General features: G+C 49.5%; 1 protein-coding gene across 1 annotated transcript in view; it reads left to right on the top strand.

The window, feature by feature from the left end:
• LOC139578299 (uncharacterized) overlaps nucleotides 1-16675 on the top strand; it is a 49259-nt gene that overhangs the window by 11708 nt on the left and 20876 nt on the right. Inside the window, 7 exon segments of the mRNA XM_071405706.1 lie at nucleotides 2261-2447; nucleotides 8292-8441; nucleotides 9331-9492; nucleotides 10316-10423; nucleotides 10881-11120; nucleotides 12596-16211; nucleotides 16214-16584. Of these exon segments, the coding sequence (XP_071261807.1) occupies nucleotides 2261-2447; nucleotides 8292-8441; nucleotides 9331-9492; nucleotides 10316-10423; nucleotides 10881-11120; nucleotides 12596-16211; nucleotides 16214-16584 (4834 nt within the window).

The raw sequence follows: 16675 nt of genomic DNA, 5'->3' as shown, positions 1-16675 counted from the left end.
GCACTTCCTAATGAACTCGCTCACCGAATCAGCATATTCGTCCATGTTGTTGTTGGACGCAATGCGGAACATATTCCAATCCGCGTGATCGAAGCAGTCTTGAAGCGTGGAATCAGATTGGTCGGACCAGCGTTGAACAGACCTGAGCGCGGGAGCTTGTTGTTTTAGTTTCTGTTTGTAGGCTGGAATCAACAAAATGGAGTCGTGGTCAGCTTTTCCGAAAGGAGGGCGGGGGAGGGCCTTATATGCGTCGCGGAAGTTAGTATAACAATGATCCAGGGTTTTACCAGCCCTGGTAGCACAATCGATATGCTGATAGAATTTAGGGAGTTTTGTTTTTAGATTAGCCTTGTTAAAATCCCCAGCTACGATGAATGCAGCCTCAGGGTGTGTGGTTTGTTGTTGTTCTGCACTGGTGCTCTCCTGCTCCCTCTTCAGCCCAGCCATCTCTCTCTCACACTTCTTCCTCCCCTTCCCCTGTTCGTCTCAAGTTCCCCCTCTCTTTCTGTCTCTAGTCATACTGTATCTCCTGGCCTGATGTGGGTTCCATTGTCCACAGTGACACTGTGCCTGGTGGCTAGCATCCTTTTAAAGCACATCTCATTCCTACAGAACTAAAGTTTATCTTCAGCTTGCACAATTCAGCTATGTCGCTCTCTTGCTCGTCATCTCCCTGCGAGCTGATAGCAGTGTAATCCCCGCCCCTGTCTCTTTATTCCTCCAGACCACACTGAGAGAACAAGCCCTAATCTCCTCTTTGTTCAAGAGACACTGAGAAAATGACATGTTAAACAGTACAGGGAGTCTTTAATGGCCATTCCAACCTCTCTCCCGGATTCCGTTTGGTTCTGTGAATGCTATTTAATTACTGTCTTGCAGAAAGCTGTGGAGGGCAAAGGAATACTCTCTCATTGATGACAAATCTTCCCCCCTCCGATACCTCATCCCTTTGTCACTGTCGCAGTATTCTGTTGTTCTCCATTAGAGGGCAGTGCTAACACAAGGCCACCAGGGACCTCTGTTACCTCGGTTACATCGAGGTGTTACACATCACATGCCACAGCATAACTTTTCCTTCCTACTGACAGACGGCATTCATACAGTGCTCTGAAACAGTCACATATAGGAGCAATTGACCTCAACCCCAGAGTAGAGTAGGGTAGACGACTCACCTCATCATGGTCTAAGACACTGCATCTCAGTGCTAGAGGTGTCACTGCAGTACCTGGTTCGAATCCAGGCTGCATCACATCCGGCCGTGATTGGGAGTCCCATAGGGCGGCGCACAATTGGCCCAGCGTCGTCCGGGATTTGCCGGGGTAGGCCGTCATTGTAAATAAGAATTTGTTCTTAACTGACTTGCCTACTTAAATAAAGCTTTTTAAAAAAAAAAATTGTTTAATCCCATGAGTAGAGTAAAATAGATGAATTCTTGAATCTATAGTAACTAGACTGGACTAGAATGAAATAGAACAGAACACTATTTCCAGCATGCCATGCGGCCATGCTGTCTGACACACAACATGCCCTTTCTCAGACATTCAGGTTGACTTAGCTTCGTAGTACACTTCAGCTTTGTCTCTTGCTTAGTTCCCAAAGGCTCCATCGGTTATCCAACGGGCCGCTTTGAATTAGCCAGGCCTTAGGTTCCTCAATCCCTCTTCAGCTTCAGTTGTTGCTCCATACACTACATTTTGTATTCCACTGGCTGTGTGCACATCGCTATCTCCTGAATTCAACAGTCCAGTCATGGCAGGTATGGAGTCTCAGGATGACCATCATTTGAATTAAAATGACACAACGTGCTCTGTGACCGGTCTGTGGACTGCCTGATATTTCCAATGCTTCTGGGGCAAAAATTATGTTTGTTATGCTGGCATTGTCAATCAGCATAATAAAGCCATGCATATGATATCGGAGCCGAGGTGCTTTAAATATAATTAAGTCACCATGGGGCCACAGTAAACTAGATCCGACATTAGGCCTCGTTCACCTTCTGAAGACCAAGGTCAAAAAGTTGACTTCTATGTTTTTTATGCTGATGAAAGTACATGCCTAACTTTTTACTTCAAGCAAATAAGATAATATTACCAGAAGATTATCAACACTTGTAATCCATCCATTGCCTTTATCCGTCCCCAAGGCACTCATCTGTAAGTAATGGCTATTTGAAAGAAATATGCTAAATGCAACTTTGTAGGGAGTACTGACTGAGGTTTGCTATCTTGTCTCTGACATTTTTCCCCCTGTCTGTCCTCAGGGTCCTGCGTCAGATGAAAGAAGATGGCCTGTGTGTGGAAGAGCTGTTCAGATGCTGTGTGTTCAGGCAGGATGAGAGGGACATGGTGCTGAGGGCCATCCACACCGTGGAACCAGACTTTCAACCCAGCATCAACACTGTCCTGCACACTTGCTCCTCACCGCTGGTCAAAGACTTCTACACAGAGGTAGGACACATGTCAACATATGAGTCGAGTAGACAAGTCAACCCATCTGCAGAGGATGCAGAATTCAGAGACTTGGCTTTTATTACTTGATCAGACCTGTCCTTTATGTTAGTGTTTTGCTTATGAAGCGTTTTGAGAGATCTATTGTGAAAAGTGCTATATACATCAAATAAATTATTATTTATTATGAATCGAGTAAAATATAATCATTATTGAATCTATAGTGACTGGACTAGAAAGAAATAGAATAGAACACTCTTTCCATTGTTGGAGACAGAAATGTGTCTCTCTGTCCCTCTCGCTGTCATGCAGCCATGCTGTCTGACACATAACGTGCTTTTTCTCAGTCTAGGGGTGTATACGTCTTGCAACAGAAACTGTTTATGAACCAAACAGAGCAAATTGAACGAAACGTGGAGGGACCTACCTGAATTTGAGCAATATAAACTCGTTTTTGTTGCAAAACGTTTCCGTTTGGAGTAAACGGTTTTGCAACAGACTAAACGTTTCGCAACAATCAGCGTAATAAATTCACCCCAGGCCTGGAGGGTTCTCTGGAAGCAGTGGTTGGACTGTGTCATGTGTTTGTCCTATAACAATCTCTATGTAATCATGGTGCAGTATCCAGCAGCATACCACCCTGCATCCCACTGCTCGCTTGCCTCTGAAGCTAAGCAGAGTTGGTCCCTGGATGGGAGATCAGATACGTCTGGAAGTGGTGTTGGAGGGCCAGTAGGAAGCACTCTTTCCTCTGGTCTAAAAAAATAAAATCCCAATGCCCCATGACAGGGACTGGGGACATGACCCTGCGTAAGGTGCCGTCTTTCGGATGGGACGTTAAACGGGTGTCCTGAATCTCTGTGGTCACTAAGGATCCCATGGCACTTATCATAAGAGTAGAGGTGCCAACCCTGGTGTCCTGGCTAAAATCCCAATCTGGTCCTCCTACCATCATGGCCACCTAATCATCCCCAGCTTCCAATTGGCTCATTCATCCCCCTCCTCTCCCCTGTAACTATTCCCCAGGTTGTTGTTGTAAATGAGAATGTGTTCTCAGTCAACTTACCTGATAATAAGGGTTAAATAAATAAAATACATTTACAGAGCGACTTACAGGAGCAATTACAACCAAATCAAACTTTATTTGTCACATGTGCCGAATACAACATGTGTAGACCTTACTGTGAAATACTTACTTACAAGCCCTTAACCAACAATGCAGTTTGAGAAAGTGTTCAAATATTTACCAACTAAAGTAAAAAATAATAAAAAGTAACACAATAAAATAGCAATAACGAGGCTATATACAGGGGGTACTGAGTCAATGTTCTGGGTTACAGGTTAGTTGAGGTAATTTGTACGTGGAGGTAGGGGTAAAGTGACTATGCATAGATAATAAACAGCGAGTAGCAGAAGTGTTAAAAACAAATGGGGGGATGGCCATTTGATTAATTGTTCAGCAGTCTTATGGCTAGTGGGTAGAAGCTCTTAAGGAGCCTTTTGGTCCTAGACTTGGCGCGGCGCTACCGCTTGGCGTGCGGTAGCAGAGAGAACAGTCTATGACTTGGGTGACTGGAGTCTTTAACACATTTTTGGGGCTTTTTTCTGACACTGCCTAGTATATAGGTCCTGGATGTTGTTGCCTACCCTTACCACCTGGGGGCGACCCATCAGGAAGTCCAGGATCCAGTTGCAGAGGGAGGTGTTTAGTCCCAGAGTCCTTAGCTTAGTGTTGAGCCTTGTGGGCACTATGGTGTCGAACGCTGAGCTGTAGTCAGTGAACAGCATTCTCACATAGGCATTCCTTTTGTCCAGGTGGGAAAGGGCAGTGTGAAGTGCGATTTGAGTCATCTGTGGATCTGTTGGGGCGGTATGTGAATTGGAGTGGGTCTAGGGTATCCGGGATGATGCTGTTGTGAGCCATGACCAGCCTTTCAAAGCACTTCATGGTTACTGACGTGATAACTACGGGGTGGTAATCATTTAGGCAGGTTACCTTCGCTTCCTTGCGCACAGGGACTATGGTGGTCTGCTTGAAACATGTAGGTATTACAGACTCGGTCAGGGAGAGGATGAAAATGTCAGTGAAGACACTTGCCAGTTGGTCAGTGCATTCTTTGAGTACACGTCCTGGTAATCCATCTGGCCCCGCAGCTTTGTGAATGTTGATCTGTGTTAAAGTCTTGCTCACATTGGCTACCGAGAGCGTTATCACACCATTGTCCTGAACAGCTGGTGCTCTCATGCGTGCTTCAGTGTTGCTTGCCGCGAAGTGAGCATAAAAGGCATTTAGCGTGTCTGGTAGGCTTGCGTCACTGGGCAGCTCGCGGCTGGGTTTCCCTTTGTAGTCCGTAATAGTTTTCAAGCCCTGCCACATCCGACGAGAGTCAGAACCGGTGTAGGAGTCAATCTTAATCCTGTATTGACGCTTTGCCTGTTTGATGGTTCGTCTGAGGGCATAGTGGGATTTCTGTTAGGGATAAGTGGTGCTGCTATGCTTTCTCACACGATTCACTTTTTGCCATACAGGATGTATTTTTAGCTGTGCTTGTACCATGGGGAGAGAAGGAGTTGTTTTTTAACTCAGTGCCAAGTTTTCATAACACCGTCTCACGGGAAGTCGAAACTGCACATTAGAATAATATATATACTAGTACTATTTGCAAATTAGATGTGCAGAAATGCAGTTTGATCTAGTGTTAGGAGATGCTGTGTTCTCCTGTGAGGGGGATATTACATTTCTATCATTATGAGCCAACTCATTAATCTTGGTGCCCTACTGCACTTGATCTATGGTTTAGCTGACAGTTCTGCCTTTGCCAGGGGTCCTAGCTAGAAGAGAGAGTGAGAAGGAAAGGGAGGGAAGCTTGGTAGTTGTCCCATTCCGGTCCATGCTGGCTCTGCTCCGTCTCTGGACAATCTCTGCCCCTGGGCAGAAACAAGTGTCTGACACACTTCTACACACGCAAACAACAATACACATGAACATACTTATTATTCAGTCCTCTCTCATGGCCCAGCATGAACTGCCATAGAAGCACTGAAACAGAATGTTATAACATAAGAGTGTCCGCTAAATGACTAAAATGTAAATATATGCGTCCAAATACATCAGTGTATATACTGTAGTTCCTCAGCAGCAAAGCTTGCTCTTTAAGTAAGACTAGTATTGTGCCATGCTTTAGTGCCTTAGAGCCAGTGACCAAGTGACTTATCACCCGCGGAAACTTTAGTTTTATTTTCGCTGCCGTTCAAGCGGCCTCTCCTTTGCGGACATATTTAGTGTCTCTTCCTGTGTCTCCCGGGTTAATAAAGAGACACCGTACATCAACCCTTCTATAAAGTGTTAACTGATAATACCCAGATGTCCTTGCACAGGTCACGGACGCCCACTTTCAATAATAAATTACAACATGAAAAAGTACACAGGCCCTCTCAGTACCCTTCTCACTGGACCACTTAGCCAGCTGTGTGTTTATATAATGAGATATATGTGCCGCCACTTTCTATGAGCTTTTTAATTGGGTGCCAGCCAGACCTTTGGTGTGGGTTAAGCTTAAAGCAGCAGCATGTAAAGATGCAGTATAAGCATATTTATTTTTTAATTGGCCACGAGAGGGTGATGGGATGGATGTTAATTTGCATAGCTACTGGCTGTTAATTGAGGCTCTGGGTTTGGTTTGCGTTAGTTTGGGCCCTCGTGTCCTCTTTATTTCTCTCTGTCAGGTGACTGCAGGCACAGGGGGAATGGTGGCGTGGGCCTGCCTTAGTCCATTTAGTGCCTTTACTCCAAGCACCAAACACACAGACAGAGACACACACAGAGACCGACAGACAGAACTACACTGACCTTAAATGTGTTACCATCCAATTATAGATGTAAACATAGGAATATTCATACTCCTTTGTAAACGCATATCATTTGATTTTCAGTTTGATCTCGGAAATGAAATGCCAAGCAGTCAAGGTACCAGCCCACAGTAATTGATGGAGCACACAGATGTGACTACACCTTATTACGCCGAGCATAATGAGCCATCTGTTTACTTTATAGTCTTGTGGAGCTGAATGTCTAGTGATTAAGCCTGGGTCATGTTCTGTGTGTTGGCAGCAGACTAAGCGTTTAGTGCAGGGTTCCCCAACTGGCCAAATGTGGCCCGCGGGGGATTTTATTTGGCACCCCAAGTTTTCTGAGCAATTTTTGTGGGGTGTAAATACACCAGCACATCAGCTCCAAGTGATTTTGAATTTTGGAAATCTGTTCCAAAGTTTTCCCACACATAATAGAGAGGTATACACTCAGTGGCCAGTTTATTAGGTACACCCATCTAGTACTGGGTCGGACCCCCCCTTTGCCTCCAGAACAACCTGAATTATTCGGGGCATGGACGTGTTCCACAATTGGTATCAAGGGACCGAACGTGTGGCAGGAAAACATTCCACTCACCATCCTGTACCGTTGACACCAGGCAGGATGGGTCCATGCACTTTGCTTACTGCTTACGCCAAATCCTGTCTCTGCCATCAGCATGATGCAACAGGAATTGAGATTCGTCGGACAAGGCAATGTTTTTCCACTCAATTGTCCAGTGTTGATCGTGTGCCCACTGGAACCGCTTCTTTTAGTTTTTTAAAAACATTTTTGTCATTTAGCAGACTCTCTTATCCAGAGTGACTTACAGTAGTGAGTGCATACATTTTCAGATATTTGTTCGTACTGGTCCCCCATGGGAATTGAACTCACAACCCTGGCGTTGCAAGTGCCATGTTCTACCAACTGAGTCACAGGACTGACTTACCGACTTAGCTGATAGGAGTGGAACCCGGTGTGGTTGTCTGCTGCAATAGCCCATCCGTGACAAGGACCGACGAGTGTTGCGTTCCGAGATGCCGTTCTGCACACTCCTGTTGTACTGCGCCGTTATTTGCCTGTTTGTGGCCCGCCTGCTAGCTTGCACAATTCTTGCCATTCTCCTTCGACCTCTCTCATCAACAAGCTGTTTTCGCCTACAGGACTGCCGCTGACTGGATGTTTTTTTTAGTTGGTTTCACAATTCTCAGTGAACCCTAGACACTGTCGTGTGTGAAAAGCCCAGGACGATCATACCACGCTCAAAGTCGCTTAGGTCACTTGTTTTTCCCATTCTAACGTTCAATCAAACAGTTACCGGAGGCCTGTCTGCCTCCTTTTTATAGCAAGCCATGGGAACGTGACTCACGGTCTATAGGAGCGAACCATTTTTGTGAACAGGGTTGTGTACATAATAAATTGGCCACTGAGTGTATGCGATTGTATACAAATGTAAGAAAAGTTTGAGATTATGGTTTAGTCAAATATTATATATGTTTGGGCTTCTTGCGGTCAATTTGCAGTCTACAAATGATTTGTAATTGTGTTCCTGCCCCTTGACCATCCGCTAAAGAAAATATCTACCCTCGGCTGAATCTAGTTGATAATCCCTGGTCTAGTAATTAAGGCTGCGTAATGCTCTGTGTGTTGGCAGCTGACTGCACAGTCAACACACACTTAGCGACGCACCCTGACCTGACCAAACCCTCCCCATCACCACACACTCATATTATTCAGAATACACACACGCACTGGCTAGGACTGTACACACACACACACAGAGAGCCTGGACAAACACGCTCGAATGTGCACACACGCATTCCAAAATAGCTATGTGAGTATTCTCAATGTATCTAATATTGATTCTGATAATAGACATTAGGTCTAATGTATGCTCCCTTCCAGTGTCTCTCTCCTGTGATGTAAAAGTCTCTCCCTGGAAAACCCTGTCTGTGTACGGCCTCTCTGAACCCTCTGACCTGTGTGTGTTTCAGAGGGCAGATGCTAAGTACCCCAAGTTGGCCTTCAGCCTGGAGGAACTGCGGGAGAGGTTCAGCCGTCAGCTGAGCATGGAGCAGGCCAGCACCATCACCATTCACTCTGTGGAGGCCATGAAGCCTGTTACCCCACACATGGCCAAGATGGTAAACAAACTGCCCCACCCACCTAGACGTATAGTTTGGCCAAACTGAAATATACTACTATAGTTGTATGGGATAGTTACACACTGAAATATACTATGCTTTGTTTTGTTTTTAATGGCCCTGAAATGAGCAATTATTGGAGTTGTATAAGATCTCAAATCGCTTTACATTGAAGGGGTGGAATTGTATTTAATCCATTGCCAATGACAAAATCATATTTTCATTACGTTGATTTTTATTTTATTTTTTTATGTTCCATCAGTGTCAGCAGAGAGAGAAGTTTATCTCCAGACATCAGTCAAAACTTTAAATGTAATGCTTTGAGGCCTCTCCTGTTATCTCAGTGATCTGGGGCCAGGCATTTACGGTTTAAACTCTCCCTGCATCTCCAGACAGTGTTTCAGACTGGGAGCAGGAGGACGAGGGTCCCTGGTGGTCTGCAACATTTACAGCGGAATGATAATGTACAGCAGAATGATAATGTATTTTGATGGGGCTCTCCTGAGGAGGGGGCGGAGTCATCTAGAGTCCAGGTCAGCCTATCTGCTCTGTGTCAGCTGGGCTCTCCTCCTGGCATGGTCAGGCAATATGACAGTCCCCTAGATGGAGGGTTGACCCAGTTTCACAACCTGGCTGGAGACCTGTTCTGTTCGATCACAATATCTGAATCGGAACACATGCTGAATACCACAGATGGTTATTGGCTAGCTAGTCGAGTCCAAATGAGTTATAAGGTGTGTGTTGTTTAACTTGACATCAACTTTGAACTCATATCCAAAGTGGATCTAAGGCAGAACTTGCTTATGGACCATAGTTCATCATGTTTTCGTCCACCAGAACCACACAGTACCATGCAGTATTACCGTGCTGATGGTGGTGTATGTTTCAGAGGGCTCTACTGGCAGAGCAGCGGATGGTGTGGCACGAAGCCCTAGTTGGGGCCCTGAGGGAGAGCAATATGATCCTGGCCAGCATCACCCCGAAGGCCGTCAGACTCAGCCCCTACCTCTGTCTGAAGGACCAAAAGGACTATGTAGACATCATGATCCAGGTATAAAGCTATTATTATCATCATTATTATTATTATATAACCCACTTAATCCTCTCAACTATCTCTGACCTTGGGTCATATACACTGAGTGTACAAAACATGACATAGACTGACCAGGTTAAAGCTATGATCCCTTATTGATGTCACTTGTTAAATCCACTTCAATAAGTGTAGATGAAGGTGAAGAGAAAGGTTAAAGAAGGATTTTTAAGCCTTGAGACAGGGATTGTGTGTGTGTGACATTCAGAGGGTGAATGGGCAAGACAAAAGATTTAAGTGCCTTTGAACGGGGTGTGGTATTAGGTGCCAGGTGCACCGGTTTGTGTCAAGAACTGCAACGCTGCTGTTTTTTTTCACGCTCAACAGTTTCCCGTGTGTATCAAGAATGGTCCACCACTCAAAGGACATCCAGCTAACTTATCACAACTGTGGGAAGCATTGGAGTCAATATGGGCCAGCATCCCTGTGGAACGCTTTTGACACCTTGTGTGCAACTCAATATTAGGGAGGTGTTCCTAATGTTTTGTACACTCAATGCATATACTGTGTCTCTGTTGGTTCAATTCTTATTTTTCTGAGTGGTGTCAAATTGTCTGAGCTGGTTGACAAATTATATGAACGTTCTAACGTTTAATTTGGCGTTCTGTGTTTGGACCCTTCAGGTAAAGCCCACTGCATCCCAGCAGAATGTTGGACCTTGACTCGTTTACACCTCTGATGTATCTAGAGTTCTAAAGTCAGGTTTATTTAGCATCTTTGTAGCGTGATATCAAATGTAATGCTATAAAATACAGATGATCCTAATAATGTTGATATTTGTCAGAGTCTGTCTAACTTGCCATCCAGTGGGGAGTGTCTCCACATCCTGGCCAAGGAGCTGGGAAACCATATCTACAATGAATATGCTGAGCTACTAGCCAAAGACTCTAAGGTATGACACTCCACAGAAATAGAATGAATAGAACAGGTGTCCCCATTCAAGTCAATGATGGCATAATGGGTGGACTGGTGGCGATTGCGAGAGTACCCATAGGAGCAAAGCAGGAAGTGTACCCATCAATATGTGCTGTGATTTGTTGTTTCAACTGACATTACAAAAAATACATTCCATAGCATGAGCCACATCAGTTAACATAATTTGAATGAACATTCTACATTACCATAGAAATGTTGCATCACAAGGCAGGCAGCCATTGCGAGTGTACCCATGAGTTTACCAGTCATATTGCCAGCGGTAGAGGTTCCAAGCCCATTCTATTCATTCTATTTCTATGTGTCACTCTTCCACCCACATCTGGTCTTTATCTGTTTTTACAGATAAATTACAAGATGTATTAAATCATTGACCTACTGTTTGACTTAAAGAACTTCCTTACTGTGCGGTGCAGGAATTTGACGTATTGCCTAGGGAGCGATGGTGGAAGCTGGAGTCGGAGCATAGCTCTGGTCGCTCCCTGCTGGGGGACAATACCCAATGGCCCCACACGGTGGTGGTGGAGCTGGGCACGTACCTGGTGGACCTCATGGTCAAGCACATGAAGGTGAACAGCGACATCCTCAACCCTGCCTATGACAGGAAGTTCATCCCTGTCCTCTACCACATGTACACTTTCCGCAGTAACAAACAGGTAAATCGTACACTACATTTTGAAGTGATTTATGCCAGTAATTTTTTTCATCAGATTTCCAAGGCTTCGGGTCATTTTCGTGACATCTCATTTTGGTGTCATGACTTAGTCTTCACATTGATATTTTATGAGCGAAATCAGTTAGTGCAGCAGTGAGAAGGTGCCATAACATAACAGGCTACCTTGGTTTTGGAAAGGGCTGTCTGTTATAGCTGCTATGTCTGTCTCTTCAGCTCTCCTCTCACAGCCCAGCTCCCTCATATTATTCTCTGCCTGCACGGTCCGGGCTCATAAGCATATGAATAATAAAACCGCTTTCCCTGCAAGAGTGGACGGCGGTGCAGTTGACTAAAAGCCAATTTATGCTTCGTCTGTAAATGTGGTCAGAGGCTCCGTATGGAGGGTGTGATGCAGTTGCTCCGTACCACATCGCTGTGTGCCTCCCACATTTGTTTATAATGCGGAGGGCTCCGTATCGCTCCGCATTGACTTGATTGGTTGACGGTAGGTGGGGGCGGGAGGTCCTGTATAAACACAAACTCACTTCCTTGACAATTTTCTTCACAACAGCTCTACTCAACAGCTCTGCGAAGCGTAATAATTATGAATTCCCTGACTTCTGTACAGGATGTGTCACTGTATAGGCTGCACAGCCAATGCAGATGTCGGATTGACCATGCAGCGCATTTTAGATGTGTGGCTTCCGAAATAATCACTTTTTTTACTGTCCCCTTAATTGGCTGGCTGATTGACTGCTCTGGGATAACTGACAAGGAAATTAAGACACTTTCTATTTTGTCCTCTGAGCCTCGTTCCTGGTGTAAAAGAAGTGCCTGCCGGCATCCTAATCCGCTGTGGGTTTCAAAGCTGGTCTCTGGCCACTCCTCCCTCTGCTGTGCTGGCTCAGGGGGGTAGAGGGTAGGGCAGCAGGGGTGCAGCCTAATGATTTTTACAGCATGCAGAGTTGTTAGGCTGCACAATGCTTCTCTCATTTATTTTTCATGGAATATCTGCTTGGTTGATGGACTGGATTTGTTATATCTCTGGTTGAAGGACTGAATCTGTTGTCTCTCTGTGTGTGTTAGACTACACTGTTGGTTTATACAGTATGTTTTCTACAATGATGTGTCTCTGTGGGTTTGGTTGGTGAAACCTTTCAGGTAGTAGCTAATTAGTCTCCGGCTGTCACACGTGATTAAAACTGCTATGAACCAGTTGCCTTAGCTGGTAACCACAGTATTTACATCATCACAATTACACTTAGTCAGGAAATAAATCAGCCGCATGCGCTCTCCACCAGAAGCCATGGTTAATGTGGTGGCGTTGTCACAGCAAATAAGGCTGCCTGTTTTACTGAAGCTTAATTAAAATGTTCAGCTCTGCTTTTGAGCAGACATTTGATTGGACTGGTACTGTACCTGTGTTTTTGTATTTCATGTATTTAATTGGATCTCTCGTGTTGTGATTGGCTGCAGGTCGGCTTCATCAAGCCGCACCCCATCCTAACACAGATGCAGCAGGAAGCCATGGAGACCACGCTGACCTTTGACTCCTACGTGATGCCCATGCTGTGCCCGCCCGTGCTCTGGACCTCGGCCAAGTTCGGCGCCTACCTCCTCACCCCCACCAAGATGATGCGCACGGTGGTTGGCGCCAACCAGCATGAGATCCTGCTGGAGAAGTGCCAGGACGCTGACCTGCATGCCGTGCTTGACTCCCTCAACCAGCTGGGCAACGCGGCCTGGAGGATCAACCAGCCCCTGCATGCCGTGCTTGACTCCCTCAACCAGCTGGGCAACGCGGCCTGGAGGATCAACCAGCCCCTGCATGCCGTGCTTGACTCCCTCAACCAGCTGGGCAACGCGGCCTGGAGGATCAACCAGCCCCTGCATGCCGTGCTTGACTCCCTCAACCAGCTGGGCAACGCGGCCTGGAGGATCAACCAGCCCCTGCATGCCGTGCTTGACTCCCTCAACCAGCTGGGCAACGCGGCCTGGAGGATCAACCAGCCCCTGCATGCCGTGCTTGACTCCCTCAACCAGCTGGGCAACGCGGCATGGAGGATCAACCAGCCCCTGCATGCCGTGCTTGACTCCCTCAACCAGCTGGGCAACGCGGCCTGGAGGATCAACCAGCCCCTGCATGCCGTGCTTGACTCCCTCAACCAGCTGGGCAACGCGGCCTGGAGGATCAACCAGCCCCTGCATGCCGTGCTTGACTCCCTCAACCAGCTGGGCAACGCGGCCTGGAGGATCAACCAGCCCCTGCATGCCGTGCTTGACTCCCTCAACCAGCTGGGCAACGCGGCATGGAGGATCAACCAGCCCCTGCATGCCGTGCTTGACTCCCTCAACCAGCTGGGCAACGCGGCCTGGAGGATCAACCAGCCCCTGCATGCCGTGCTTGACTCCCTCAACCAGCTGGGCAACGCGGCCTGGAGGATCAACCAGCCCCTGCATGCCGTGCTTGACTCCCTCAACCAGCTGGGCAACGCGGCCTGGAGGATCAACCAGCCCCTGCATGCCGTGCTTGACTCCCTCAACCAGCTGGGCAACGCGGCCTGGAGGATCAACCAGCCCCTGCATGCCGTGCTTGACTCCCTCAACCAGCTGGGCAACGCGGCCTGGAGGATCAACCAGCCCCTGCATGCCGTGCTTGACTCCCTCAACCAGCTGGGCAACGCGGCCTGGAGGATCAACCAGCCCCTGCATGCCGTGCTTGACTCCCTCAACCAGCTGGGCAACGCGGCCTGGAGGATCAACCAGCCCCTGCATGCCGTGCTTGACTCCCTCAACCAGCTGGGCAACGCGGCCTGGAGGATCAACCAGCCCCTGCATGCCGTGCTTGACTCCCTCAACCAGCTGGGCAACGCGGCCTGGAGGATCAACCAGCCCCTGCATGCCGTGCTTGACTCCCTCAACCAGCTGGGCAACGCGGCATGGAGGATCAACCAGCCCCTGCATGCCGTGCTTGACTCCCTCAACCAGCTGGGCAACGCGGCCTGGAGGATCAACCAGCCCCTGCATGCCGTGCTTGACTCCCTCAACCAGCTGGGCAACGCGGCCTGGAGGATCAACCAGCCCCTGCATGCCGTGCTTGACTCCCTCAACCAGCTGGGCAACGCGGCCTGGAGGATCAACCAGCCCCTGCATGCCGTGCTTGACTCCCTCAACCAGCTGGGCAACGCGGCCTGGAGGATCAACCAGCCCCTGCATGCCGTGCTTGACTCCCTCAACCAGCTGGGCAACGCGGCCTGGAGGATCAACCAGCCCCTGCATGCCGTGCTTGACTCCCTCAACCAGCTGGGCAACGCGGCCTGGAGGATCAACCAGCCCCTGCATGCCGTGCTTGACTCCCTCAACCAGCTGGGCAACGCGGCCTGGAGGATCAACCAGCCCCTGCATGCCGTGCTTGACTCCCTCAACCAGCTGGGCAACGCGGCCTGGAGGATCAACCAGCCCCTGCATGCCGTGCTTGACTCCCTCAACCAGCTGGGCAACGCGGCCTGGAGGATCAACCAGCCCCTGCATGCCGTGCTTGACTCCCTCAACCAGCTGGGCAACGCGGCCTGGAGGATCAACCAGCCCCTGCATGCCGTGCTTGACTCCCTCAACCAGCTGGGCAACGCGGCCTGGAGGATCAACCAGCCCCTGCATGCCGTGCTTGACTCCCTCAACCAGCTGGGCAACGCGGCCTGGAGGATCAACCAGCCCCTGCATGCCGTGCTTGACTCCCTCAACCAGCTGGGCAACGCGGCCTGGAGGATCAACCAGCCCCTGCATGCCGTGCTTGACTCCCTCAACCAGCTGGGCAACGCGGCCTGGAGGATCAACCAGCCCCTGCATGCCGTGCTTGACTCCCTCAACCAGCTGGGCAACGCGGCCTGGAGGATCAACCAGCCCCTGCATGCCGTGCTTGACTCCCTCAACCAGCTGGGCAACGCGGCCTGGAGGATCAACCAGCCCCTGCATGCCGTGCTTGACTCCCTCAACCAGCTGGGCAACGCGGCCTGGAGGATCAACCAGCCCCTGCATGCCGTGCTTGACTCCCTCAACCAGCTGGGCAACGCGGCCTGGAGGATCAACCAGCCCCTGCATGCCGTGCTTGACTCCCTCAACCAGCTGGGCAACGCGGCCTGGAGGATCAACCAGCCCCTGCATGCCGTGCTTGACTCCCTCAACCAGCTGGGCAACGCGGCCTGGAGGATCAACCAGCCCCTGCATGCCGTGCTTGACTCCCTCAACCAGCTGGGCAACGCGGCATGGAGGATCAACCAGCCCCTGCATGCCGTGCTTGACTCCCTCAACCAGCTGGGCAACGCGGCCTGGAGGATCAACCAGCCCCTGCATGCCGTGCTTGACTCCCTCAACCAGCTGGGCAACGCGGCCTGGAGGATCAACCAGCCCCTGCATGCCGTGCTTGACTCCCTCAACCAGCTGGGCAACGCGGCCTGGAGGATCAACCAGCCCCTGCATGCCGTGCTTGACTCCCTCAACCAGCTGGGCAACGCGGCCTGGAGGATCAACCAGCCCCTGCATGCCGTGCTTGACTCCCTCAACCAGCTGGGCAACGCGGCCTGGAGGATCAACCAGCCCCTGCATGCCGTGCTTGACTCCCTCAACCAGCTGGGCAACGCGGCCTGGAGGATCAACCAGCCCCTGCATGCCGTGCTTGACTCCCTCAACCAGCTGGGCAACGCGGCCTGGAGGATCAACCAGCCCCTGCATGCCGTGCTTGACTCCCTCAACCAGCTGGGCAACGCGGCCTGGAGGATCAACCAGCCCCTGCATGCCGTGCTTGACTCCCTCAACCAGCTGGGCAACGCGGCCTGGAGGATCAACCAGCCCCTGCATGCCGTGCTTGACTCCCTCAACCAGCTGGGCAACGCGGCCTGGAGGATCAACCAGCCCCTGCATGCCGTGCTTGACTCCCTCAACCAGCTGGGCAACGCGGCCTGGAGGATCAACCAGCCCCTGCTGGACATCATCATCTCCATCTTCAACGATAAGGGCAATGAGAAGCTGGACGTCCCGCCGCCCAACTCCGAGGCCCCCAAGATCATCCGCTACAGCCAGCAGGACTTGGCCACCTACTCCTGAAGAGGGAGCTGATCATGGCTAAGAAGAAGTGCAGTGAGATGCACAGCCTCAGGATGGATGCCCTCTATAAACTCTCCATCGCCAACCACATGAGGGACGAGGTCTTCTGGTTCCCCCACAACATAGACCTCCGCGGGCGGACGTACCCGTGCCCGCCCTACTTCAACCACCTGGGCAGCGATGTGACCAGGGCCATCCTGGTGTTTGCGGAGGGGAAGCGCCTGAGGCCGGGCGGTCTGAAATGGCTGAAGATCCACCTGGTCAACCTGACAGGCTTCAAGAAACGCAGCTCGCTGGCCGGCAGGTTGGAGTACGCCAACACAATCATGGACAACATCCTGGACTCTGGAGACAACCCCCTCAACGTCAGTCTGCTAACAATGTGTCCTGTTTGTTATCATACTGTTACAGCTCATAGATTGTGGTTGTAATATTCTACCCACTGAGAGATAATCT

The sequence above is a fragment of the Salvelinus alpinus genome, chromosome 6, assembly GCF_045679555.1.
Source record: "Salvelinus alpinus chromosome 6, SLU_Salpinus.1, whole genome shotgun sequence".
NCBI lineage: Eukaryota > Metazoa > Chordata > Actinopteri > Salmoniformes > Salmonidae > Salvelinus > Salvelinus alpinus.
The sequence above is the reverse complement of the archived record's forward strand: the minus strand, read 5'-3'. Positions and strand labels throughout refer to the sequence as shown.